The sequence below is a fragment of the Mytilus edulis genome, chromosome 8 (assembly GCF_963676685.1).
Source record: "Mytilus edulis chromosome 8, xbMytEdul2.2, whole genome shotgun sequence".
Taxonomy (NCBI): Eukaryota; Metazoa; Mollusca; class Bivalvia; order Mytilida; family Mytilidae; genus Mytilus; species Mytilus edulis.
Window position 1 is genome coordinate 57780396 of NC_092351.1, and position 27554 is coordinate 57807949.

The 27554-nt window shown below is 32.8% G+C and overlaps 2 protein-coding genes across 2 annotated transcripts; one reads left to right on the plus strand and one right to left on the minus strand.

The window, feature by feature from the left end:
- The first annotated feature begins 738 nt into the window (after positions 1-738).
- Positions 739-6062, plus strand: LOC139484215 (uncharacterized). The gene is made up of 6 exons (XM_071267949.1): positions 739-771; positions 2243-2451; positions 3312-3452; positions 4253-4345; positions 5215-5376; positions 5922-6062. Exons 1-6 carry the CDS (start codon positions 762-764, stop codon positions 6060-6062), a joined length of 756 nt encoding a protein of 251 aa, XP_071124050.1. The 5' UTR covers positions 739-761.
- Positions 6063-7719: 1657 nt separating this feature from the next.
- LOC139485992 (piggyBac transposable element-derived protein 4-like) lies at positions 7720-10927 on the minus strand. The gene is made up of 5 exons (XM_071270675.1): positions 9986-10927; positions 9356-9677; positions 8716-8897; positions 8200-8382; positions 7720-7916 (listed from the first exon to the last, which is right to left on the minus strand). The coding sequence occupies exons 1-5, from the start codon at positions 10116-10118 to the stop codon at positions 7732-7734; spliced, it is 1005 nt and encodes a 334-aa protein (XP_071126776.1). The 5' UTR covers positions 10119-10927; the 3' UTR covers positions 7720-7731.
- Between the last annotated feature and the right edge of the window lie 16627 nt (positions 10928-27554).

Sequence of the window (27554 nt, forward strand, 5' to 3'; positions counted from 1 at the left end):
AGTTCGGACAAAAGCAGATGCTTACTCCTGATTTTGATTTATCTAGACAATGAGAAAAACAATGAAACGATTTAGATAATTGAAAAAGTGTCAATATCGTCCCCCTCCGAGACCCAGAATAATGTCATCTTCAGAAAATAAGAACACAATAAATAGTAGATCTTTGACATACATATTTGTGTTAACGATAAGTTTTAAGGTCAATTTGAGAAGACCGTAACATAAAAATTGAGTGAAATTAAACGAATGTTTTAGTAAGGTTTCTATGTTATGTATTCACAAATATTGTCAACAATACAAACCAGTATTACTACACCTGGAAATTAGTAAAAACAACACTTTACACGTACCGTCAAAACTAATTGCTTCTTCTAAGACAACAGTCAGATAAAATATTAATCACTTCTATACGTATAAGATGTAACATTCTCAAATTTCAAAGGCCTACTGTAGTAGTCCTCAAAAGTACATGTAGGTTATATGCTTTTTTTTTTATCAAGACACAGTATGCATTTTATTATAATTTCATTCCCCATTTCCACCAATAATACAACTAAAATCACAAATTAGTGGAAAAAAGCGCTTATATGTATTCATATTGCTTGGAGTGCAATATTCCAATAAAAATAGCCTATACTCAAAAACCACTGATCTCAATATAATCAGCTAAAATATGGCAAGCTTTTTAGAAAAAAACATTACTTGTTTAGAATTTATTATCATTCCATTAACAAATATACGGAGAAAGCGAAACAACTACAATGACATCAGGTAAATTGTTCTATATATAAATGAAAACATAATTACATTAGCATTCTAATTGTGTTCTTTCTGTAGCAATATTTCATCTTTAACGTTAAATGTTGTATTACATCATATATAGACAATTAGATAAATCAAACACTTCCGATCAATACAGGTCATTTGGTAGGGTTCATATTCTTTAGGTACTTGTTTTCTGTGTACATGGTGTAGTGTTTTGTAGATTGTTTTCGCCACCCCTTTATTTATCGCACGTTTGGCTGTTGAAATGTCTTGTTTTTTTTTGTTTTTTTTTTCTATTTGATATAATTGATATCATCATTTGCTCCCCCTTTTCGAAATGAGGGAAAACTCATACGATCAATTTAAGAGTGACATTCTTCTATTGATTTTTATTTACACACACAATCTTTTATGTGTGTACATAAGACTTCATATTATTATAGTTGTAAGCTCGAAATTATTTACTTACACAACATTTTATCTGTGTGCAGAGCACTTCATTTTATAAGTTCTTGTTATGTAATGCAAACATTTATTTGCTTTGCACATTTGAGAGTTGAAATGTTATTGATATGAAAATAAATGATGATTTATATAAAGAAAATAATATCGTCGAATTTTAAGAGAAATGCATGAATATACACCATTCAAGATGTGAATAGAATGAATATTTGTAAATACAGTAATATATAATAATGATAGTTTTGCGATTCATGCTGTTTATTAATATAATTGATATAATACTGTCATTAAACTACAATACCAACACACATACACATAAAGCATATGTACTGAAGGCCGGTCCAGTCAGCAATATTTCACAAGTAGCAGCTAGCGGGATATCTATAGTCTAAATAAAATCAAGTAAATTACGATTCTGTTGTGTAAATAAGCATTTCCGGATGTAACTTGTACACACTGGAGCATCTGAAAAGTAATTAAACGATAACAGTAGTAAACAAAGAGTCGAAGCGGAAGGGTATTAATTTCCCAACGTCTCAGATTATTTTTAAAAACAAATGTGCATGATTATAAACGTGCACGAAGGTTACCAGCAAAGCTTTAGCATGCTCTAGTTAGTATAAAACTAGCATTAAAGGATGTCTCGATTTGCCAAGACTGTCAGTACACGTATCATATTATTAGTTGACTGATTGTATAATGAACCTAGAGTATATTTAATTGTTTCTATTCTGTTTGAAAAATGATTTACGTCTGTGCTAAATGTAACGTGTGTTTCGGTGATGAACAATTTGCATATATTTGTCAAAGGATCAAAGTAAATATTTTTGTCTAAATTTTATGAAAATTAAACGAGTCAAAGTAATTTTAGTCGAGGTGTAAGTTATCACCATAAGTTATATTCTTGGTCTTGTTAAAAAATTCAATTTGTAAAAACGTGCTTGTGACTGAGACAGCACTTCGAATATCTATACACACTCATTTGTTAAATGTTTGGATATTTCTTTACAAACAGAAAGGAAAAGTTTAGATGGCAACGTTGCCATAGTGACAGGTGCATCCAGTGGAATTGGAGAAGCTATAGGAATAACATTAGCCAAAGCTGGAGCTAAAGTCGCATTAGCCGCCAGACGGGTGGATAAACTAGAAGATGTGAAGAGAACGATAGAAGAATTTGGGGGAGTTTGCATTCAAGTCAAAACAGATGTTGCTGTCAGAAGCGATGTAAGATAACTTCTCCAATAATTAACCGTTAAGTAATGAAAAAACATCACATTTAATGTGTTATCTATAATAAAACATCGAAATATTTTGTCATCGAAATGTGGGAATAAACAAAATATAATAACTTAACACAAAAAAAAAAAAAGAATAATAATAATCAAGACTGAATAATTGATAATTAACCCATATTTAACTTTAACCGGTTCGCTCGTTAATGGTGTTCCAAAATTTCAGAAAAAAGGCGTTAAACGTTATGCATGTCATACAATTTGAGGAATGTAGAAAAATGTAAAAATATCACAAAACCCACAATACATGGAATTCTCTGGTCGATATACATGTACGATAGACATCGGAGCATATTCTGCATTTCATGATTTTGTTCTTTTGGAAACTTGGTATTGCTGGCAAATCTTTGATAGCTCGTTGTGAGTTTCCCCCCCCCCTATTCTCAATTCGGGTCAATTGAGGACTTTCACATTATATACAGAATTTTTTTTTGTATTGAGACCGTATGAATAATTTCAAGATATAAACATGAATATGTGATATGATAAGATGTCTGTTTATTCTGTATCATTGAATTGCTGTCTGAGAGGAATTTTGAAAATTAGTATCCTGACATTTAGTAAGTGCTGAAAATAAATAAGACAGGAAGAAAATGCAGAGGTGCTGAAAAAATAGAGATACATTAGGATAGATAGAAATGGAAGGTCTATCCGAGAAGAACCTGCCCCCTCCCAATCCTCCTGAATATAAAAAAAAATGGTATCGTTTATTTATTTGAATGTTTTCATTAATTTTCCGTAGCCACTTATAGTTTCCGAAATTGGTCCTGAATATGCGTCTAATTCTTTTAGGTTAAGGAGCTAGTGAGGAGGACAGAAACAGAGTTGGGACCAGTCGATATAATGATCAATAATGCTGGAGCATGGTATTATACACTGGTCAAAAACTTACACGAAGATAAATGGGATCAAATGATAGATGTAAATTGCAAAGTAAGTCAATAATAATAGCTGAAATCTATGACGCACGGTTAAACCTTTTCTTATGGTCAACAATTTCATTATTTAGAATTACAAATTACGAACGAATCGTGGATTTAGTCTTCTGCGATACCAGTATGATGTGACATATCCTATTCCGATGTCGAACTTAAACTTCCGACAGTTTAATAACTTGTGTACGCTTCATAATGTTTAAACCTCCGACAGCTTAATAACTTGTGTACGTTTCATAATGTTTAAACCTCCGACAGTTTAATAACTTGTGTACGCTTCATAATGTTTAAACCTCCGACAGTTTAATAACTTGTGTACGCTTCATAATGTTTAAACCTCCGGCAGTTTAATAACTTGAGTACGCTTCATAATGTTTAAACCTCCGACAGTTTAATAACTTGTGTACGCTTCATAATGTTTTAGCAATTGACAAGCAAGAATCCGAAAAATTCAAGTGGTTTGTATATAATCAAAGAATCCACATACAACCGTTGCCATGGACGAACAAACTTTGTCTTTACCTTTGTCCTAACAAATAGCCAATGAAAAGGATGTGACGTCTTTACACGTTGCTGGTAAGCCAATAAAAAAACGCAGAATCTCGTATCTCTTTTTCGTATAAATATGAATAGAATTCATAACATGTATTGGCCATGTTTGTGTTAATATCCAACTACATTGAAAAAATTAAGGAATCAACATGATCAGTAAAAGTTTTTTGACAATATTGATTATAATGCTTGATATGGAGTGAGGACATTGTTTATTTAGTATATCTCCTGTGATATTTTAAATAGGGATTGACTAATGGCGTCGGAGCAGTTATAGACCAGATGGTAAAGCGTAAGTCTGGTCACATTGTGAATATATCGTCTGATTCAGGCAAGAGGGTATGTTTTTACATTATCCATAAAAAATTTTATGGTGTTGTGGTTGACTAGTTTGTAAGTATTCAATTTGATTACGGCAATCTAAATATAACTAGTCAAAATGATTAAAGCAATCTAAATATTACTAGTCAAATTACTTAAAGCTATCTCTTAAAAAAGGCTAAAATTATATAAATCACGAAACTGACCAATTGTGACATTAAAATAATCAAATGTATTCATTGGCATATTTTGTACTTATTTGAATTTCCCAAAAATGATTGCGAAATTTTCTTTTACCTACTAGTTAGTTTATATTAAGCCTATGCCCATAAGATGAAATAAAACTGAAAGATGGTGCTGACTTCGTTTCAATGCGATGTTCCATTCAATTCTTATCTTATGAACAAAAACAAAAAAATCAACTGAAAATTTCAAACATGTATGGACCATCAATTGGGCATGTCCACACAATACCTATTAAGGTACTATGGTATTGTTTTGCCTTCCTTGATAGTAATTGATGGTTTCATTTTTTCTTTATAAAAAATTAAAAAAAAAAATTGTCCATGTTAAAAGTCATATACAGTTCATTTGAAGGATTTTTTTTTTATCTAAATGAAGATACTATATTTCTACACATGCTGAAGTGATCATAATTTTTTCAATTTTCTGCAGGCGTTGTTTTTTATCCTAAAAATTTGATCGGTTACCATACTTTTTGTTTTGTTTTTAATTTTATATCTAAACATTTTAGTTGAAACGATATCAACATATAATATGCCAAAGTATGAAAACTTCAATATTGTTTATTGTTTAACTATCTTAAATATCTTTTTCACTGGTTTGCTATTTTAACATTTATATATATCAAACTCATATTATTTTAGGGATTTCCTGGTCTAGCAGTGTATACCGGAAGCAAGTTCTTCATGGAGGGATTCTCCCAGACATTAAGACAGGAAGTTTGTAAGCTGGGAATTCGAGTAACCATTGTCCAACCGGGAAGTGTCAATGTCCCGGATATGGCAGACAAACATATCGATCCAGAGGTATGTATAATAATAAATTTTCCCCCTGTTTTTCAATACGTTCCTTTATTTTTGGTCAAGTGAATAAAAAAGTGATACTCATTAACTTAAGTTCTAATATATATCGGTAAGCTTTACAAGTGTTGTTGACGTAACAGACGAACAAGATAAGCCAATAAATTCCAATGCAAGAAATCGTTAAATAATTGACCGAGTCATTTCTAAAACAAACAAAACTATGCAGTTTAAGCTTTGTTCATGGTTGAAGGCCGTACAGTGATGACCCATAAATGTTAAATTCTGTGTCATAAGGTCTCTTGTGGAGAGTTGTCTCTTTGGCCATCATACCATGTCTTCTTTTTATAAGAACGTTTGACTATTTAAGGTTTAGTACAACATCATGCATTTTTTAATTTTTTTAAATTTTTCTGCAATATTTAAAAAAAAAAAAAAAATAGAAATGCATCTTTTGTCGTTTGTTAGTGCTATCATTCTTTGACATAATATTACTTAAATTTTCAAATAAAACTTTGTTATTACAACATTGAATTTTCTTTTCGTTTTAGGTTAAAATATTTGAGGAAACGGAATCGGGTAAATCACTTGAGCCAGAAGATATAGCAAATGCTGTTCTGTACGCTGTTACACAACCGGATTACGTCGGAGTAAATGAAATACTAGTTCAACCAAGAGAGATGCCGTTTTAAAGGTGAAATGCAAAGGTTTTTAAAAACTTTTTTTGTTTTATATTTTAATAAATTGGTTAAAATAAATACTAAAAAAAATATTGGTAGTCGTATGTGTGTCCTCGTAATACATATAAAACAGGTAATTTCGTGGTTCATCGGGGAAAGTGCAACATGATTATCTCCCTTTGTTCCGGAATGCTGGTGACGTCATATGTGTCCTCTCATTTTGTAAACAAACAAGCATGGCCGCAAATATGTGAACGACAATACAACGATACAACTATGGACTATCGATTCACAGACGATGAACGTGAACAGATAGACATTTCCAAGGTTAAACCAACTATGTCAGTACAATCATACATGTAGGAACCTGTAAGTCGGAGCCAGAGAATTGATCAGAATTGCCGAATCGGTAACTGGATAAAGAAGCCAACATTTTCTACATCCGATGATGAAGATGGAAACGAAATAGATCTTTAACAGCCATAGATCTTTAACAGCCTGTCGGCTTCAAAATCTCTCATGGTGCGTAAATTAGATAGTAAAATAATGTATTTAGGCATACTTTTTGTGAGTCCGCGATTACTCTGACATCCAACGTCTGTTTTGTCAGACAAGCTTGGGCCCTCGGCACGACCCCAGTTTGTCTGGCAAAACAGCCGTTGGACGTCATAGTCATCTCGGACAAAATTTTTGTAATCATATAGGTCCGTGTATATCTGCGTCCATTCGTTTTTCGTTTTGAAATATCAAAAACAAAAAACAAAAAACGAAAGTGTTTTCATTTTTCGTTTTTGATTTCATAAAAACCAAAATGAAAAACGAAAGTGTTTTCATTTTTCGTTTTTGATTTCTTAAAAACCAAAACGAAAAACGAAAGTGGTTTCATTTTTCGTTTTTGATTTTTTAAAAACCAAAATGAAAAACAAAAGTGTTTTCGTTTTTCGTTTTTGATTTCACAAACAAAAAACGAAAAACAAAAGCATTTTCATTTTTCAATTTTGATTTCTCAAAAACTAAAATCGAAAAATGAAAGTGTTTTCATTTTTCATTTTTGATTTCACAAAAACAAAAAACGAAAAACGAAAGTGTATTTATGTTATCTTTCCAACACAGTTTAATTGCCATTCAAAAAATGACAATGTTGCCATTTGTCATTCATTTAACCCTCTTGCTGCCGACCGTTTTTCAAGGTTGCATTTGATACGCCAGGAAATACGGGAAAATGGCAAAAATTAAACCTTTGTTTTACATCGTTTGCTCTTTATTTAAAACTCAAAAACCTATGTAAGCTATTTCATAAACATTTCATCTTCTATATTTTGTTATTTTTTATATCCCAAAGTCGTTGAATGCGTTACGTCATTGAATTAATGAACGTCATAATATCTATATATTGTAGTAGATTGCGTACTTTTTTTGACGTTATCTTGTGTAATCCGACGTCTGTTGCTCTAACGTAATCCTATTAGTATATTGAGTTTCTTTCTCAGATAAATATAAGAACAAGAACACATTTTTTCGCTGATATAGTATATATAATATTTGTTTTAGAAATACAGATATTTTTTTAGTATGGGAGAAATGTATAATTTGTAATAAATCTGTCTCATTTGCCGTAATAATTAATACCAATCAATAAATGGTACAAAAAGAAAACAAATTGTTATTATTTTTCATTTATTTATTCCTCGTTAATACCCCGTCGATGGGTTGCAAAATTTTGACATTTATGATAAATGCGGAAACAATATCCCAGACACAGTCCCACGTTACAATCCGGGCACCATGTACGGACACGTGACCTCTTTTCGTTCCTTCCTCCGAGTGTCTGTCTGGAACACACATGACATGGACGCCGTGATTTTCCTACAATAAATGAGGTTATCATTTTTTTAATTCAGTTATATATAAATAAAATGATACAATATAATCTATAATTTCTTTTGTAAATGAACAATAATATTGAGGCACTGTACATATAAATTAAGGCGTTTTTATCTTATTCTAAATCAATACTTTCTTTTTTAGATATCACTTCATCTGTTTATTTATTTGGCCTTTGTAAATAAGGGACAGGCCAGTTTAAAACTATAGATACTTATTTTTATCTATTTTAGTTCTACTAAAATCTATGTATGATCATAACTACCTGGCAAATTTTCAATGAAGTGTCTTTCAACAAGTCGTCGACTTCCATTGCATGGCCCTCGCGGAATATTCCTGTCAACTCTTAAATCTCCAATCAACTGGTGATAAATTTGGGAATGGAATTCCATCCTTGTCATCTTAGGGAGTAGTCGTCTGTTCCTCTGATACAATACATATGCATTTCCTATGAAATTTAAAAAAAAAAGATGAACGAACAATTACTTCCCGGAGAAATGAAAACTTACTTTTTTTCGAAACGTTTTTTTTATCAATTTTTCTTTTTTTATTATACATAGATAACAATAAGTTTAAAACGTTAAATTGAAATGATTACAACTAAATTCATAACCTCATCAAACTTCAATTAACTTTATAGCTGTTAAATTTATTGATGTATAGATGCTGACGACCGAAAACCAAAGAAAATTAAAATAAACCAACGATGTCTGCATAAAAACGACTGGAGGAACTAATAACTACGCGTACTTAAAAACATATTGCTAAATGGCACACCTACTTACTACTCTTAATATCATGTTTACCAACAACTTTTTCCACAGTTTCACAGATCTAAAGTCAGGGTCATACACTTGAATATGTTGGTCAGCAAGGTCAACACCACCCATTTTTCTGTTGTATATATCTACAACTTTTGGAACATGTCTCTCCACACCTCTGCTGTTTTCGGTTCTTTTTAAACTGTTGAAAACGGAATGGTGTTACTGATCTTGAAATGAGTATTTTTGGTAACATTTTTATTCTAAAGTATTTATATAATTAACTTATCTGAATGAATAACTGATTAATGGTTTGAAACATATTTGTTATGTTATGTATATATATACGAAATTACCTTTTTCTCACATTGTATACTTGTTAATTTAACCTACATTCATGACCTAATTGATTAATTTTAGGTAGCTGAAAATATTTCGATGACAGAAGAAAGTTTTGTTTTGTTTACTATGTTGACGGAATACCTGTGAATTTGTTGACGGAGGACCTAATGTGTTGACAGAAAGCCTGTTAATTTTTTGACGGAAGGCTGTTAATTTATTGACGGAATTGACCCAATTCAATGAACATGCGTGTTAACTGGCATACATACATATCAAAAATTTGTATTGTGTACATGAATTCAGAAGAAAATATGTTACCTAGGTCCTTCAAATGTTGATAAGAATGTGACTTCCTTCCTGTCTCCGTACTTCATGGCCATTATGGGTCCTTGTTGTCTTGCTACTCTTTCCCCTTTTGCAACTCTAGTTGTCTTAAAAGATCTAGGCATCCCTTTTCTGTGCACCCGGACAGTACCTGTGTTGTAAATATTGTGTGTATACAGATCCCGGCATAAAGTAGGACTGGTAAATGCGTTGTCTAGTACAAGATGATGGTTTTTACCGCGATGTTTGGAGGATAGGTCTGTGACTACAGTATATCCTAAACCATGTACAGCTCTGCGAACTCTTGCTTGTTTACCTGCAATGAGTTTAAAAATTAGCGATACAGCATATTATTCATACAAAAATGGTTACTTTTACAAAAAAAATCTTTAAATACATAAACATTGGATTAAAATATGAATGGCCGCAATGACAAGTGACACAAGCTGACATATTAAGTCATTAATTTTTAACATAATGTTTTGCAACTATTCGCTCAGAAACATTATAATTTAAGTTAGCACATAACTTATTTATGTGAGTAATTATAATTAAAGTCAAATTTACCAGACATTAATATACATGTATCTGTGGTTTAATTTAATATCTAGTATAAATACGTACCTGAATATAACATCACTTGACTAGTATAACCAGTGTCAGACTCGGCCAAAACGAACAGTTTTGCACCCCATCGATGCGATTTTTTTCCAGGCATGTACTGAACTAAGTTGTGTCTTCCTTTAAATCCAACCATGGACTCGTCTACTGTTAGATCTCTTGCAAGATTGTATTTTGTATGAAAAGTGTTATTCAAAATATCAAATATTGGCCTAATTTTGTGTCCTGGGTCATAACCTGGAGAACCCCTAGGAATAGCAGTTCTGTTATCATTGCAGTGTAGGAAACGTAAAATATTTTGAAATCTGTTTCTACTGAAAATCTGCGAAAATGATGGTGAGTGATATAGGTAAGTGTCTCCTGACTTATTCCAATAAGATTCGATGGTTGGTTTTTTTTATCATCCCCATTGTCATCATCAGCCCAACAAATGCTCTCATTTCCGTACGGTCAGTTGGTATCCAGTGATGCATCCTAGAAAAAGTGGGTAAAGGCTGTTGGTTGGATTGAATAGTTTGTGTTGCATATCTATTTGTTTCAGATACCAAAATATCTATCACATTTGTATCGTTTTCATTATCTACTGTAAAGTAATCAAAATAATCAATTGGTCGGGCGGTGACAGCTGGGCGGTTTTGAGGTGCAGGTGCCTGTACAAAATCGTTTGGAATTACAGGCATAACATAAGTCTCATCCGTCGGTACACATATCCATGGACCATGAGAAATGTCACCTGGCTCATCCATATCCTCGTCTGTCTCCATTCCACTTTCATTTTCACTGATATCCGATTCATCTCCGTCTTCATTGTAATCAATGTCATCATTTTGCTGAGACATCATTCCAGCTACAGTAGCTAAACGTATGTGACGTCACAAGGACCGGCTATTACGTCATCCGATATATGACGTCATGTCCACATGACGTAATATTGAAGGCCCCCCCAAAAAAAACAATACACCGTATCATTTTTAATGTTTAATAAGAAATAAATACAGAAATAAACAGGTGCTTGTATAAAATAAAAGTATGGACATATGTGTCCCTCCGGCAGCAAGAGGGTTAAAGGTCGTTAAAGTATACATGCACAGCGGTTGTCAGATCAATACTACTTTAATCGAAGATAATGTCGACGGATGCAAAAGTCTTTATCAATCTAAACAATAAGGGTGCGTGATCTTTACTTTTAAGTTTGGAGAGGTTAATCTAAGATGATAATATTGTAGCGTAACTAGTTGCTTTTACAAATAAAGCAAACTATATATTGTTGGCGAGGGAAAGGCTCAAGGACTCCAGAAGAACTGGAAAAAATGATACAAAATCTTTCACACCCTTTCTTAATCTAAAGCGCAAGTTTTAATTTATCATTATGTTCTGGTCTCGGAGCAAAATATATAGATACAGTGTAAGACTTTTAGTATTTACATGTATGAACAATATCAAAAGACATATGTAGGATGATGAAAAAAATAATGTAATCCACAAAGTCAAGTGTGTGGCTATTGTTAGTTTAAACATATTTATTAATAGTGGATTGGAAATTTTCTCACCGGAACAGTGATCGAACCAGGAACTTATGTTTTTGTATAGTCCGATGCACTAACCTATGTTACTTTTGTATAATGAGGATCAATGGTCTAGTTCCTCGTTGAAGACCCTCCAGCTCCTTTCAAGATGAAGAACAGGCATAAAAGCCCTGTTCATTAATAATTTGTATTTTTTCTATATATTGTGTGCGATTTTGTCCCGTGTACATTACTCCACATCTCTTTATTTTCTATTTCGGACCTAAACACGGCTCAATGCTAGTTCAGACCTCCAATGTTAAAGGTCGTATGCTTTTTTTAAAATTATTTGATGCCGTGGGATTGGGATTTTTAGCTTTAATGTAAACCATGTCAGGTTTTTAACTTGTATTTACAGCAAAGATAGCAAGTTTTGTGTTCTGTAATATACTGTAACAGTTTAATTTTACTTGTCCGGTCGCATCGGAACTTCTCAAAACATCTTCCGAACAATAACTGGACGTCGGTTTCGTGGGCATGTACAATTGCTAAACCACACATGAACGTTCTTTAGTCTTCGTAGATCTATTCCAACTTGAAGTCTTTTTGAGTCTACGACAAGCAGAATATGATATTTTATACCATTAAATATTGAAGCCATAGTCATGAAGATCGATTACTTGATTGATGTTCCGTTATGCCCGCGTCACACTGTCCCGATTTTTACGCCGATGGCAACACGATTATGGAAATTTTCAAAATCGGGACTGATCGTATCCAGATCGGGCTATTCGTAGTGCCATCTTTAACCATCGTAGAACCATCGGCCACTTTTTCTAGCCTTCGGGGACAACTTCGGGAAGGGTTCTGAATTTTTTAACATGTTAAAAAATTCCCGAAGGTGCGTCCGATGTTGAGGGTTCGTATTCAGTTCGTATCACCATCCTCACCATCGTAATGTCACCGGGAATGCATCTTTGAACATCGTATTGCATTCGTGTTTCCATCGGGCAGTTTTGACATTACGATGTCTACACGAATGAATCACGAAGCTACCCGAAGGTCTTACAATGGCAACACGACTTCGTAAAGACCTCGTAATCCCGTCGTGTTGCCATCGAATAAAAGTACGAAGGCGACAAGATGGAACTACGACGGCAATGAATTCAGCTAAATGTAAGTTAATTTTCGCACTAAAATACATTTAAAGTGCCATGCGCGATATGCACTGGTCAGTCTAATACGACAGTTAAGAAAGACGTTCACAAAACATGGAGCTGATATCATATGATTCTATGAGAACAAGAAGAGCAGCTATTACAGGCTCAGGATTTACTTTTACAAGTAAAATATTATTTTTTGTCAATTTTTCATATCAAGTAACATAATGAAAATCATAAACGCGCCTCGTACACCAACACTACAGGTACACGTATATAGGGAAACCAACTTTTTCTTCATTATTCTGATTTTTTATGTATCGTCTGAGTTGTCGTCACACGAATGTTTACTCCATAACCGTTTTGTTTTCTATATGTCATATTTTGCCGCATTTGTTGCTTTCCCCAACATCCTTCCTTTTGTCTATATTATTATGATATTCTCCTTTTTTAATAAAAGGGATCAACGAACCCATTACCTTACCTTTAAGATAGATCAGTAAATATGGGCATAATTATGGGTGATTATTCAGACTAGTGCACACATTTTAAAGTTCAAACAAGGCAATGCCGAACGTGGCATCCCCTCGTATGTAACATATTGGGGACAAATATGGACACTATATTTGTATATGACACATGCATAAAATGGTAAATTGAATATGCATATTTGATAAATAAACTATTTTTTTAGAAATCAACAAAAACATTCAGTAACTGGAAGTACCTTTAATATTGTCTTTAGAACAAGCAGGTAAAAAAAAATGAGCAACCAATTTCCTGTGTATTATGCTATTTCAAGGAGAAAAAACAAGTCCATCTACATGACCTTGACCTTTGGCCTTGAACGTAAAAAAGGTCAGATCATTACAAGGAGGAACAATATACCAAATGTGGTTAAAATCTTTTGAAGCATATTGGTTTTAGAGTGTCCACAAGAGTGATATTGCCTTGTATTACAACTGCCACTGTGACCTTGACCTTTGAACTTTAAAGTCAATAGCGCTTAAAACATTATTAACGAGTAGCACCATACCAAGTTTTGAGCATTTTGGTTCTAGAGTGTCCATAACAATTTTATCTACACGCAACTTACATGTAGTAGGCGAGGGGATAATAAACTAAGTTTTATAAGAATTAGACAAAAAGATCGATTTCCCGCCATGCATGGCAGACTTGTACAGAAACGATATGTTGTCGAAATTCTGTTTTACCCTTCAAGCCCACGATCTTCCGTCTTATGATTAAACCAGAAATTAAATGTACAATATAATATATATTCAATATTGATCAAACAATTTAAAACGCGTGATACCTTCGGCATATTATTTAAATGCATCGTAAGCTGTACACGACGTCTTTTAGACATCGTAATCCATCGTGTAGCCTTCGTAACCCATCGTGTAGCCTTCGTGATCCATCGTGTAGGCTTCGGCTGAGATATGAAGCTTAAGTTAACCTTCGTATGTCCATCTTTTGCTATCGTATATAATTTCGGCACCATCGTATAGACTTCGTTATTCATCGTACTTCGGTCACTTTTTTGTATTTTAACGAGATCGGGACCAACTTCGTACGAATTTACAATTTGCGCATTCGGGTGTCCATCGTATATAAAAATCGGGACAGTGTGACGCGGGCATTAACGTAGCCGCAGAACAAAAACGCGAGAGCTACTTTTGAATATTTCTACAATTTTAAGTAGTTTTCCACTCACAAACACAATAATATTTTCAACATTTATTAAAATATTTTTTTTTTTTACACTTTTTAACTTTTATGTTGTTTTAAAATATCAATTTGACTTGAATTATGGATCCCGCTAACATGTTTAACCCCGCCACATTCAAAATGTATGTGCCTGTCCCAAGTCAGGAGCCTATAATTCAGTGGTTGTCGTTTGTTTATGTGTTACATTTTTGTTTTTCGTTCAATTTTTGTGCATAATTAAGTTAGTTTTCTTGTTTGAATTGTTTTACATTGTCATTTCGGGGCCTTTTATATCTGACTATGCGGTATGGGCTTTGCTCATTGTTGAAGGCCGTACGATGACCTATAGTTGATAATTTCTGTGTTATGTTGGTCTCTTGTGGAGAGTTGTCTCATTGACAATCATACCATATTAAATAAACATGTATATACCAAGCTAAGTCAGTTTATATCTTGTTTTTCGTCTGACTATACAAAAGGCGAGGAGAGCTACTTGATAGATCAGGTTGACTGATAAGCTGTCTATATAAAGTAATGGGACAATGCATGGCATGAAGACATCACCAAATCACCGTATGCAATACTCAAAAAGACATCCAGAGCTTACCATATAGTCATCAACTACCCACCAACAGGCCGTGAGCTTTGGTTGGCTCTTAACTCAAATCCAAGAGCACAGCAAAATGTCAAAATATTCTATTCAAACTTGGTGACCTGGGAGAAAAACATTGAAATTTTCCAAAGAAACACACACACCCCTCAACTTTTAATAAGGAGATTTGGTATTAATGCAAATGAGTCAACTATCCAACAAAGTTCAAATGTAGTGGATGTAAGCAATTATATATAGGCAACCATATAATCTTCAACAATGAGAAAAAACATACGGTATTGTCGGCTACAATAGTCCATGAATTGAAAAATATGAAACAGTTCAATTGAGAAAAATAACAGCCTATTTTAAAACAACATGAATTACGAAAAACACATATAAAAGACATCAACAAACGAAAACCATTGAACTACATGCTCCTGAGTTGGAGCAGGCACATGCAATATATTGTGACGTTTAACATTCTTGTAAACAGCCGGGACAGTTTTGTTACAGCACAGCATAAGAACAAACTATACAAATCAGTGGAAAAGGGCTTAACGTATGAGATCGATACAAAACAGAAAGAAAAAAAAGGTCTAACAAAAACACATACCGAATGTGGCAGGGTATTTTTACCTCGTTTTCAAACAATCAAAGTACTAAAGTACTGAACCTCGAATGACTGCAAGTTCTTTTGGATTGTCACAAGCACTTGTCTCAGAAAAAAAAATCACATCTCTATACTTGAAAGTGAAGTTAATGTACAGATATATTTTTTTGAAACTCAGTACACATATTCTATATCATATGATCTTTTTAATTTCAATGCCAAATATAGAGTTCTGACCCTCAATTCCACGGTCCACTAGACATGGAAAATAATAGTGCGAGTGGGGCATTTATGTGGTATGGACACATTCTTATTCAAATCCTTTATTAAAGAAGTCAGTAAATTTACTACAGATAACACTACATTTGTAAATTAGACGAACTAATCTAATCAAAATGTATATCTCTGATTTTGTAATACTTATGTGTATGAGAAAATTAATATACATATTAATTTTAATAAGATTGTTGAACGAACGCGTTCAATCTTAGGATTTTATTCTTGTCAATTTTTTCGACCGAGAAGAGCGAGTCGAAAACAATTAAATAGACGCCTTTCAAGCCAAAGTTAATATGTTTGCTATACACACATATGATTTTATTAAACTTGGTTATCAATTGTTAATCAAAAATACAGTCCTAGATAATAAAAAAGCATGAAATATTTGGTCTAGTAATAAAAAAATCACACAAAAAACAGTAGTTGTCGTTTGTTGATGTCGTTCTCGCTTCTCGTTTTTTAGCTCACCTGGCCCGAAGTGTCAAGTGAGCTTTTCTTATATCTTGGCGTCCGTCGTCCGTCGTCGTAACTTTTACAAAAATCTTCTCCTCTGAAACTACTGAGCCAAATTCAACCAAACTTAGCCACCATCATCATTGGGATATCTAGTATAACAAATGTGTCCGGTGACCTTGCCAACTAACCAAGATGGTCACCATGGATAAAAATAGAACATAGGAGTAAAATGAAAATGTTGGCTTATATCTCAGAAATCAAAGCATTAAGAGCAAATCTGACATGGGTAAAATTGTTTATTAGGTCATTATCTATCTGCCCTGAAATTTTCAGATGAATCAGACAACCTGTTGTTATGTTGCTGCCCCTGAATTGGTAATTTTAAGAAAATTTTTCAGCTTTTGGTTATTTTCTTGAATATTATTATAGATAGAGATAAACTGTAAACATCAATAATGTACAGCAAAGTAAGAGATAAACTGTAAACATCAATAATGTACAGCAAAGTAAGAGATAAACTGTAAACATCAATAATGTACAGCAAAGTAAGACCTACAAATAAGTCAACATGACGAAAATGGTCAATTGACCCCTTAAGGAGTAATTGCCCTTTATAGTCAATTTTTAACAATTTTCATAAATTTGTACATTTTTACAAAATATTTTCCACTGAAACTACTAGGCTAAGTTCATTATAGATAGAGATAATTGTAAGCATCAACAATATTTTGTAGAGTAAGATCTACGAACACATCACCATTACCAAAAAACACATAGACCAAGGTGAGCAACACAGGCTCTTCAGATCCTCTAGTTATATATAGAGTTTAGACCTTTGGTTTTCCCGTTTGAATGGTTTTACACTAGTCATTTTGGAGGATCCTTATAACTTGCTATTCGGTGTGAGCCAAGGATTCGTGTTGAAGAGGGTACTTTAACCTATAATAGTTTCCTTCTACACACTGTGACTTGGATGGAGAGTTGTCTCATTGGCACTCATACCATGCACATCTTCTTATATCTATATATTCTTTCGATATTTTTGATTGGGGTTTGGAGCTGGCATGTCAGTTTTTGCTAGTAGTTCTTTGTTAATTTATGAATCATATTCGTTTTGTGTAGTTTCTTTTGTTTACTATTTTGTCATCGGACTCGGATTTCTTTTAAACTGAGTTTCTCTGTGCATATTGTTGTGTGTTTGTTTATTCTACATGAGCTAGATATAATTGTATAGCGGGAGGGTTGAGATCTAACAAAGCATGTTTAGCCCCGCCGTATTTTTGCGCCTGTCCCAAGACAGTAGACTCTGATCTTTGTTAGTTTTTTATGTTTTTTTTTGTCTAAGTTAAGTGTGACGTCCATTTTCACATTAGTAGTATATATTTTTATTTAGAGACCAGCTGAAGCCCGGATTTTCTCGTTGTGTTGAAGACTCATTGGTGGCCTTCGGCTGTGCTCTTTGGTTAGGCTGAATGTTGTTTCTTTGACACATTTTTTATTTCCATTCTCAATTTTATTGATTGATCAATTGATTGATTGATTGATTGATTGATTGATTCATTGATCATTTTACTACAAGCAAAAGTCATGATCATTTGAGAATCCTTTATTTGTATTGTAATGTTAATTTCACCAATGAAACTCGACATTAATGTTTGTCTTAATATTAAATTTCTTTGTAAACTCTAAAATTACCGTCTGATTATAATAAGACACGCAAGAATAAAAAAAAATATTTGGCCTTTCATGTCTCAACCTTTTTTAATGTGAGTAACTTCATTGTTCACTTAGATTTCGATTTTGATATTGTTTTTTCAAGTTTCCATAATAGATTTCCGGTAATTGTTCTGCATAAAACCCTATGGGAAAGTACATTAACTAAATTTTCCAAACGTTTATTGGAACCTAATGATTTGGCAAGGTGTTGCAACCTGTAATGTAAAAAAGTTACAGCCGATTGCACTGAGTGTGTAGGCAAAGGTAGCCTATCCTTGGTTAGCTTGCTTGTATTATTAGGTTAGGTAAACTACCCTCCTTTAAGAGTAGACTAGTTCGACAAATAACCAATCAATCTGTCTGTAGGACTAGGCTCCTTCTACAGGAGGGTGGTATACCTTACCTAGTTACTTCATAGTTCAGCTACAAACAAGCAATCCAAAGATATTACCTTTGTCTACACACTCAATGTAAACGGCTGTAATGAAAATGCGGAGTTTGTGAGACCAGGCTCAAGCAACCAGTCGGTAGCAGTCAGTTTTCAAATATATAAAAACAAATATTGCATAAGACTCAAACGTACTTAAAATGTTTTTATTAATATATAACCACTATATCATCAGTTTTTAAAATATGATTAAGCAGTCAAAGACACTTTTCAATGAAATTTAAAATTTCATTTCTGGTTTATTTAAGAATTGAATGCTTTTTTTCGTTACTTCATTGAGGTGTAAAGCGATGACCGAAATACATTTTGTATGAAAAGCGGAAGCGCTTCATTCTGAAAATGTACGCACGGTCAACGCTTTTACAACCCTATGAAGTTACAAAAAGAAGCATTCAATATTTATAATTACATGTTTTAGCTAGGATCATGAAAACACGATTTTTATCAAGTTTTTATTAAATTAATCTTTGCACTTTATTGTGGGACCTCGTTTCATCATGAATAATGATTTTCGTTGTGTAATGTAACATGAGATGTGCAGTTAGCGAATCAGAATAACGAATTATAATGAAACATACATCTTATGTTATTATTAGTTATATAAAGCCAAAATCAATCGCTTTCGATATATTACACAGCGTACTGCCCGCTTTACATTTTAAATAGTCAACACTTGGAGTGTTTATAGAATCGTAAATAATTATGATTTTTTTTAATGATGGCAAAATTGCACTATTGGGTGAAATAGCTTTCCTTATTGTCGGCATCCTGTCAAATAGTTCATGAAAAGTAATAATAATTCTGCATTAAAAGAAAAGAAAGTTGCGCTCGTGCTTTAAATTTTTTTTGCCACACAAAGCTGTTTTTACAAAACATTCTACCTCTGAACTAGTGGATTTCGCTTAAATATGACTGGACAAAAGGTTTATTTTTTGTATTCAAAGTATGGTGGGCAAGTAAATTATTTATTAGCTTAAAAAAGATTGATCCGTGCTATAAATTAACTTGTAATTTTGATCAAGTAGGCCCTAGATCTCTAGCTTACGTTCTCACCTAGAGCAGATAAAAGTATTGCCGCAGAATTTTTTTATTAACTGTCTGGTAAGGGTTTTTGTAGGGTATACGACCTCAACTTTAGACCTACTTTAGAAAAAAAAAAACTAAGCAGAACAACACCCTGGATTTTTTCTACTGTAGACCCCAGCTACCCAGCTTCCCTTTGCACCTAGTGAGGACAATTTTTATTACATTTTCGGTAAGGATGGGGTTCGGTGTTCGACCCCAACTTTGGACCTATCTTTGAAAAAAAAAAAGCTAAACAGCAACCTTGATTTTTTTTCTCCAGCAGACATCAGCTACCAAGCTCCCCTTTACACATCGTTCGGACAGAAGTATTTCCGTAGACATTTGTTTATTAACTTTTATGTAATGATGGGGTAGGGTGGGTAACTGCGGTCCACTTGAAAAAAAATTACAGGGACTCCAATGTGGTGTGGTCTATGCAGAACAATTACCGGAAATCTATGGTAGTTTGCAAAATAATAGTCTTTTTTTATAATGTGATATGTAAAATGTTGGTAAATAATGAAAGCATGCTTCTGAATTAATAGACATAGAAATAAAGAGAAACCATATGATAACCAATAGCAATCTCCCAGAGACAAACTAACGTTCATTAAAGCAACTAGTATGATGGTCTGGATTCGGGGTTCTTAATTTCTGTATTCTTTGATATTTTATGCCATATTTCTCTATTCTTTATACTTTTTGACAATTATTCTCTTATCATTACATTTTAACACCATTATTCTAGCTATTTTATTTATTTCTTTATTACATCATTACATGTACAATGTATTTATTACAATATAGTGGGTAATATAAACAAAAGTAGTTGTGTGTGGTAATGTTGAGGGTAATGTACAGTGAATCTACATGTGTGCACTATATATTATATATGTAGACAATTTTTGTCATGAATTATTGAACACCTCTGAATAAATTATATAAATAGTCACTAGTCAGTCCTAATTCTGAACAAATTTGCACATTTACAGTACTTTAATACATGAGTTGGTGAAATATCTTCATACATGTACATTTGTGTAAGTCTCTGGTGTGATGTACTTGTATATATATCAAAACATGGGGAGGGTGGATGCATGTTTGATCATGTTGATTCGTTTAAATTAATGTTAACTGTTTAAGTTGTGAATGGAATAAGTTAAGAAAATATATTTCTCTCTTTTTTTAAATTCAATACATGATGATTGATCAACATATATGGGAAACTTGCTACAGTAAGAGACTGTTGCATTTATGCTTATTAATTTGCTTGAACAGAGCGATTCTCTCTATAAACTCCATCTCATAAATATCAAAGTATTTAAAAAACTTGTTAAGGAAAGTCATGGCTTTGTTTGTAATCAATTGCACTTTGTAATAGTATTACATTTGTAATACACATGACACATGTACATTGTACATGATAAACATGATAAAGCCCAAGTTAATTGGGTTAAGCTCTTGCAGAGTTGATATACTTATATCCCTTTTGATTGATTGATTTTGTCCAACCCAAACCATACCTTCTTGTGCATGTTGTATTATGAATACATTGTACATGGGTGAATACCTTCAAGAACTAATCCATTTATTACAAATCATATGATTCATGAGTAAGTATACTATCACATTGCTTAATTATGCCAGTAGCAAGTAACCCCTCATTATACACTAACTTGTACTACTTAAATGACTATATTCTTTTATTTTGCCAACACAAACCTGTCAATTACCTTGTATGGAATCTAGTTTTCTGGAAAGTTCCCATTTTTTGGTCTCCTAATGACAAACTGTTGTATTGTTAATATTTAAAGACAAGAAGTTAATTAATTTTCTGTGATTAGGTTTTTAACATACAAATTCAATTACAAACAATGAATATCACTTGCATTTATTTGTGACTGGCACAGAGACTGATGCATACAAAGCAATTCATGTTCAGTTTTCATAGATTTTTATACCAGCAGATATTTCAGAAGCACCAGTAAATGTAAATTTTGTATATAATTTCTGTGCCATTTGGGTCTCATTGACACCCATTCCACTACTTCCCTACTGGAGCTATAATAAGATTACAGTTGATTTTGTACTTGGTTTTTAAATCCTTATCATGTTTCAAAAGAGTAAATAAACAACCATATGATTTTTACTACTAAATATGTATAAATAAAGGAGATGTGGGATATACAGACCTTCTAAAATTCAAACTGACCATTATTCCGTGCGTTCATCGTGTATCGTGCGTGTTGCGTGCGTGCATCGTGCGTGTATCGTGCGTTCATCATTCATCGTTCCGTGTATTTTCCGTGTAACGTGCGTGCATCGTGTATTCTTAATCGTGTATCGTGCGTGTATCGTGCGTGTATCGTGCGCTCATCAATCATTCATTCTTAACCGTGTATCGTGCGTGTATCGTGCGTTCATCAATCATTCATTCTTAACCGTGTATCGTGCGTTCGTCAATCGTGTATAATTGTGTATATCAGATAATGTGCATTTGTCAAACGTTCGTCTCTAATTCTGTAACGTTCATACATTGCGGTTTTTATATGATAGTCGGTTATAGAGCTCACCAAAGCTTATATTTTTTCTCACGGTTAAAGTATATACATGTATATATAAACATTCTAAATTGAAAACTACGTTCAAACCTATGATTGCGTTGGATAAAAACCTAAATTTTATACGTGTGCTTGTAAAACAAATTTCGTTGTAGATGGGTCTAAAAACAGCACAAACAACATTTTCCAAAAGACCACAAAAGTGAAAAAGTATATTTAAACAAAACGCATTTGACCATCGGCGATTGCCAAATAAAATTGATCACAAGATGTAATAAATGGATCTTAATATAAATTTAATACTAAACAGAAAAAAATTACTTGTGGCCACGATGTTATGCCACTAACATACGGTGTCAATATTTTTTTATTACACCAGATCCTGATTTCGACAATAAATGTCTCTTCAGTGATGTTAGGGATCGAAACGGTATTTGGAAGGCCATATAAAAAGTACCCTCTTTTTTTGAAAAAGTATCCTCATTTTTTAGATAGACTCTTGAATTTTAAGAGTCAATGTAGGATGAACGGATCATATAAACCGAGGGGAAAATATGATACAAGCCCAAACGAAAAAATATAAACGAGTCTAAATTGAAAACTACGTTCAAACCTATGATTGCGTGGATAGAAACCGCAATTTGTATACGTGTGCATGTAAAACAAATTTCGTTGTAGAAGGGTCTTAAAACAGCAACATGTATATACAGGTTCCAGCCCGGTTCCGGGGAGGAAGTTACGAATCAAATCTACTCTTACATCGTTAGGTTGATTTTCTAGGCACTTTATATATATAGTGTGTGTATGTGTATGTTCCGACTTAAATAAAATTTACAGTCATACTTACTTTCTTGTGAACACTTAAAATTAACTTCAACGTACATAACGTTCATACAGATTTATGACTTTTGTGTAAATATTTTATCATCTGTACATATGTAAATATTTCGTGGTTATTCAGTGAATCTTGGCTGGGACTGACACTTCTTGATATAATGATACATGTTGTACGTACAAACAATAACATGATATTGACATTTCTACGACATTAAAATTGGAATTTCTGTTCAACTGAGCGAAAATGGACTTAAAAATATACTGTTGGCCAACTGTTATTTGTTAAAAATATTCTGTCAATTAAAAACAAATGTGCTTTTGCAAAATTTAAATGTGGGGAAGCTCCACTAAAAAAATCGAAACTGGAAAGTATGAAAGACAAGAAGTCCACGAGATGACATGTGTTGTAGCTCTACTATTGAAGATGAACTTCATGTCATTCTAAAATGTCCATTATATGTAGTTTTAAGAGAAATATTATACATTTTAATGAACATTTTAACCTATATTTATCAGACAGCGAAAATTTTATATTTTTATTTAATAACGGCAATGTTGCTGCTATAGTCGCCAAAAACACCAACAATATTTTATTGAAAAGAATTTATACAAATCCTTGGTTGAACTAGGCTAGATTATAATTCTTCGCTTATTTGGCAAATTTATATGCTACTAAGATATTTTCAAATATTTGATAAATACCATTATAAATATCATTTTTGTCTTAGTTTCTGATGGTCACATGCACGTTATGTTATTCCATTGAGAAAATACAATATACAAGATTGTCGGGTAAATGTGGATTGCGGATTAAAATGTTAAATGTCAAACTTGAATTAACAAATTAAACTGAGGCGAATTAACACGAATATGTATATTCTCTTCAACAGTGTTTGAATTCTCTCTTCTGAATTTCATTTAAACTAAGCTAAAATGTTTTGTGGAAAATTGAATAAAAATAAACATTATATGTATTTGAAGGCATTATTTTAATTAAACAAATATAAGATCAGGCAAATATATCATGTATTATTTTAACTTGAGGAACCTTTAAAAACTTGAAACTGAATTTACAAGTTTAAGATATAATCTTATTTTTTTTTATACATAAAAATAGTTAAATATATGGTTTTATCATAACAAGTCTTTATTTGAATTGAATAAACATGGAACACTTTAACGGATTCATTTTTCATTGTGTTCATGGTTGCCTATCAATGACACCGTTTTTAATGTACTAGTATGTTTAAAAGATTTTTATCCGCAAAAATAATTCACAATAGTACGTTGTTACTGACTAGGTTGGTCCCCTCTGTAAAACATTTAGTATGCCTTCGGAATATAAAAATATTAAGGTATTGTCAAGAATTTCAATAACGGCCGGGAAACAGACTACATGTAGTTGTTAACCGTCTATGATTATTAAAGAATGGCGGATGTTTTTTTTTCGGTACGTCTAAACACTGCTAAGGATTCCTTGGTGCACTAAGGCCTTGACTATACAATTCCACTAAGGACTAGAATGAGTCACGGCTGTTATATGTATTATGTTTATAAATCATGTTAGAGATTGATATTTAATGCATAAATTTCAAATTTACAGAAAATAATCATAAATAAACGAGATATTCAACACTATTGAGACACGTGCCGTTTTTTCTTTGACATGCCGAAAATCAATGAACCGATTGACATGTGCCAAATAACATAGCAACTGATTAAACAATCACGATTTTTTTTTTATTTCAAGTAATTTAAAACAATTGTATCGAAAATATTTATGCATCAAATATTTATAATCAAATGTGTTGTTCTTATTCAAAATGATAAAAAGGACAAATAATTTTGCTGTTGTTTTATTTCCTTCCAAACAAAATTGTTTGCCATAGGAGCACGACTTTAATGTGCGCTAACATATATATTTATAAGTGTTTCGTTTTTATTTTAATTCTGACAAAGATATACGTGTATATACAAATGGTTTCACTAAAAATATGAGTAAATTCCGAAAACCATCATAAGAAACAACTATATGTTAAGTTTCATGAAATGGATAAGCGGTTCTCAAGTTACAGTGCGACATGCGGACGCCCGGCGGACGGACGGACGCCGGACATTTGTATACCATAAAACGTCAAATGTTGACGGGCGTATAAAAAAAGCGTAGTGCGCCCGTATGTCAGAAGGAAATCTGATTTGTATGTTTTTTGACGAGTCTTAGACTTTAGTCGAAAAGGCGAGACTAAGCGATCCTACATTCCGTCGGCGTCGGCGGCGTCTACAAATATTCACTCTGTGGTTAAGGTTTTTGAAATTTTAATAACCGTTTCTTAAACTATCCTGGATTTCTATTAAACTTGGACAGAAGCTTTTTTTATAATCATAAGACAGAATCAAGAATTTTTAAAATATTTATTAGATTCATAAACTGTCCTGGGTTTTTACCAAACTTGGACAGAAGCTTTTTTCAATCAAAAGATAGTATCAACAGGAATATTTTATTGATTTATTTTCTCGTTTTTGTTGAGCATACGATTAACAGAAAGAATAGGCGAGACACTGGGTTCCGCAGAACCTTTACGAATTTTTTTAACAAAGTGTCTGTTTAACATATTGTATGAGATAATCTATGAAATAAATTTAATGACTGTGGTATGTTCATTACTCACTGTTGAAGGCCGTGGGGTGACTTATGGTGAAAACTTCTGTGTAATTTTATTTCTTGCGATGACTTGTCTCATCCCCAATCATACCACATCTTTTTCTTGTTATCAAAACTTCAACACGTATTTTCAAAAACTTAAAGAACGGTTGTACGAATATGTATTGAAACCTCGTAACCAGCTTCAACATGTTCATTTGTGGACAAGAATCATTTGCGAATCTATAAAACACGTATTCAAAATGGCGATTAACTGGAAACAACAAAGTATACCAGAATTTGTTAAAACGCTCCACGAACAAGTCAAGCTGACGACGGACGACGACGAAGTGATACCAAAATACGAACGCAGAATTTGTATGCGGTCTTTTAAAAACCGACATTAGATGTATTGCTCTGTTGAAAAATTTATTATTTACTTGAAATATTTACAAAATATACACTTGAAAAAATACTTCTTCGTTCTGAATTTTTTTTTCAACAACTATTCATTTATCAGTATCCATCTTTACCGATCTTGTCGATTAAACGTTAACACAACAGATAGGAGGATTCCCGTGTAATCAGTTATGTAATTTGACACGTGTAAGACGGTTAATTGATTTACAATCCCATCATGAACAAAAAATGGATAAAAATACCGATTTTTCTATGAAACTTTAGACGCACCCGTGTTTTTTTTTTTTATAATGGTTTTTTTTTTTTGGTTCTGTAACTGAAGACATTTTTTGTCCTTTATGAATCAATATGACAAAGACTCCAATAAGGATAAATTTTGTTTCATAGAAAAATCGGTAGTTTTTATCCATTTTTTGTTCATTTTTATCGGATATAATAGATTGCAAAATACAAACAATTAATTGAAGTTTCGTATGCATCTATCAAGACCAGGCCATGCAATTTTTGACTAGTATAAAGGGTTGCCTTGGTTTTATAGCTCAAAACGGTATTATTCGTTTTGTTTTACATTGGGTCGAATAATGAAATAATAGCTCAGCACACTTCGGCGCAGACCAGCAGACTTTGGCGCAATGGTGTGCGATGGTTTATATAACGCGGGATACCTCAATTAAAGTCTATATATAGCTACATATGTGCAATTATTATGAGCAGTATAATTGTTTCAATGTCAGTATATAAAGCATTTACTATAGTGTTATTGCCTATGGATGTTATAGTTCAATTTGCTGCGTTCTTATTGAGAGATCGTCCTATTTGATGTTTTGAATGTGGAAATCATTCTTGCTTCTACATGTATCTTTACTTAATTTGTTCCTCTAATGAGATTCTCATTTACCATTATATATTCATAAGAAAAGTTTGTGGACCCGTATGTATTTAGGGAATGATACTCAGTCGTACGTATAAAAACAAATCTTTCGTGTATTTCTCGTTTCACAGTCCTACATGTATATTGAATTTTACTCACAACTCAGTAAGTTGATACCAGCGCGGGGTACATGTATGCTTAAACCTCTTATTCTAGATGTCAGGTAACTTTCTTATGTTTATATTCATATGTTGGATTGATGTCTGATTGACGAATACTCGTCATTTTATATATATAGATTTTTTTAAATTTGTTTTTTAGGGTTGCACCCAGTTGCACCTTCTCATTTAAGATATATTTCCGTGGCGTAACCTCGAAAGATTAGTCACATCACTAAAAACAATAAGGGAAATGAAACTTCGTCTCGCATGTTGAACTTTGGGTAATAGTCCTCTTCAACAAAATACTGCCTTGAACTCAATTTTGGTATAAATATAAAGAAGCCACAATTTGTTTTTGTAAACACCAAAAGCTAGGTAGAGCATATCCCTTATTTGATATAGGCTCTTAAATTCTGCAATGTTGAGAGACCATGTTAGGGCTGTTAGCAAGTCAAAATCGCTAAACTCTCATTATCCGTTGAGAGATTTTCTGAAAATACCGAATGGCTTTTGCCTTATTCGAAACTAAAACATTAG

Coding starts and splice junctions, on each gene's coding strand:
- LOC139484215 (XM_071267949.1), top strand. Junction 4,346..5,214: donor CGTCTGATTCAGGCAAGAGG/GTATGTTTTTAC, acceptor ATATTATTTTAG/GGATTTCCTGGTCTAGCAGT. Junction 5,377..5,921: donor ACAAACATATCGATCCAGAG/GTATGTATAATA, acceptor TTTTCGTTTTAG/GTTAAAATATTTGAGGAAAC.
- LOC139485992 (XM_071270675.1), bottom strand. CDS start 10,118: ATGGTTGGATTTAAAGGAAGACACAACTTAGTTCAGTACATGCCTGGA. Junction 8,898..9,355: donor TCAACATTTGAAGGACCTAG/GTAACATATTTT, acceptor CGTTTTCAACAG/TTTAAAAAGAACCGAAAACA. Junction 8,383..8,715: donor CATGATATTAAGAGTAGTAA/GTAGGTGTGCCA, acceptor TAAATTTCATAG/GAAATGCATATGTATTGTAT.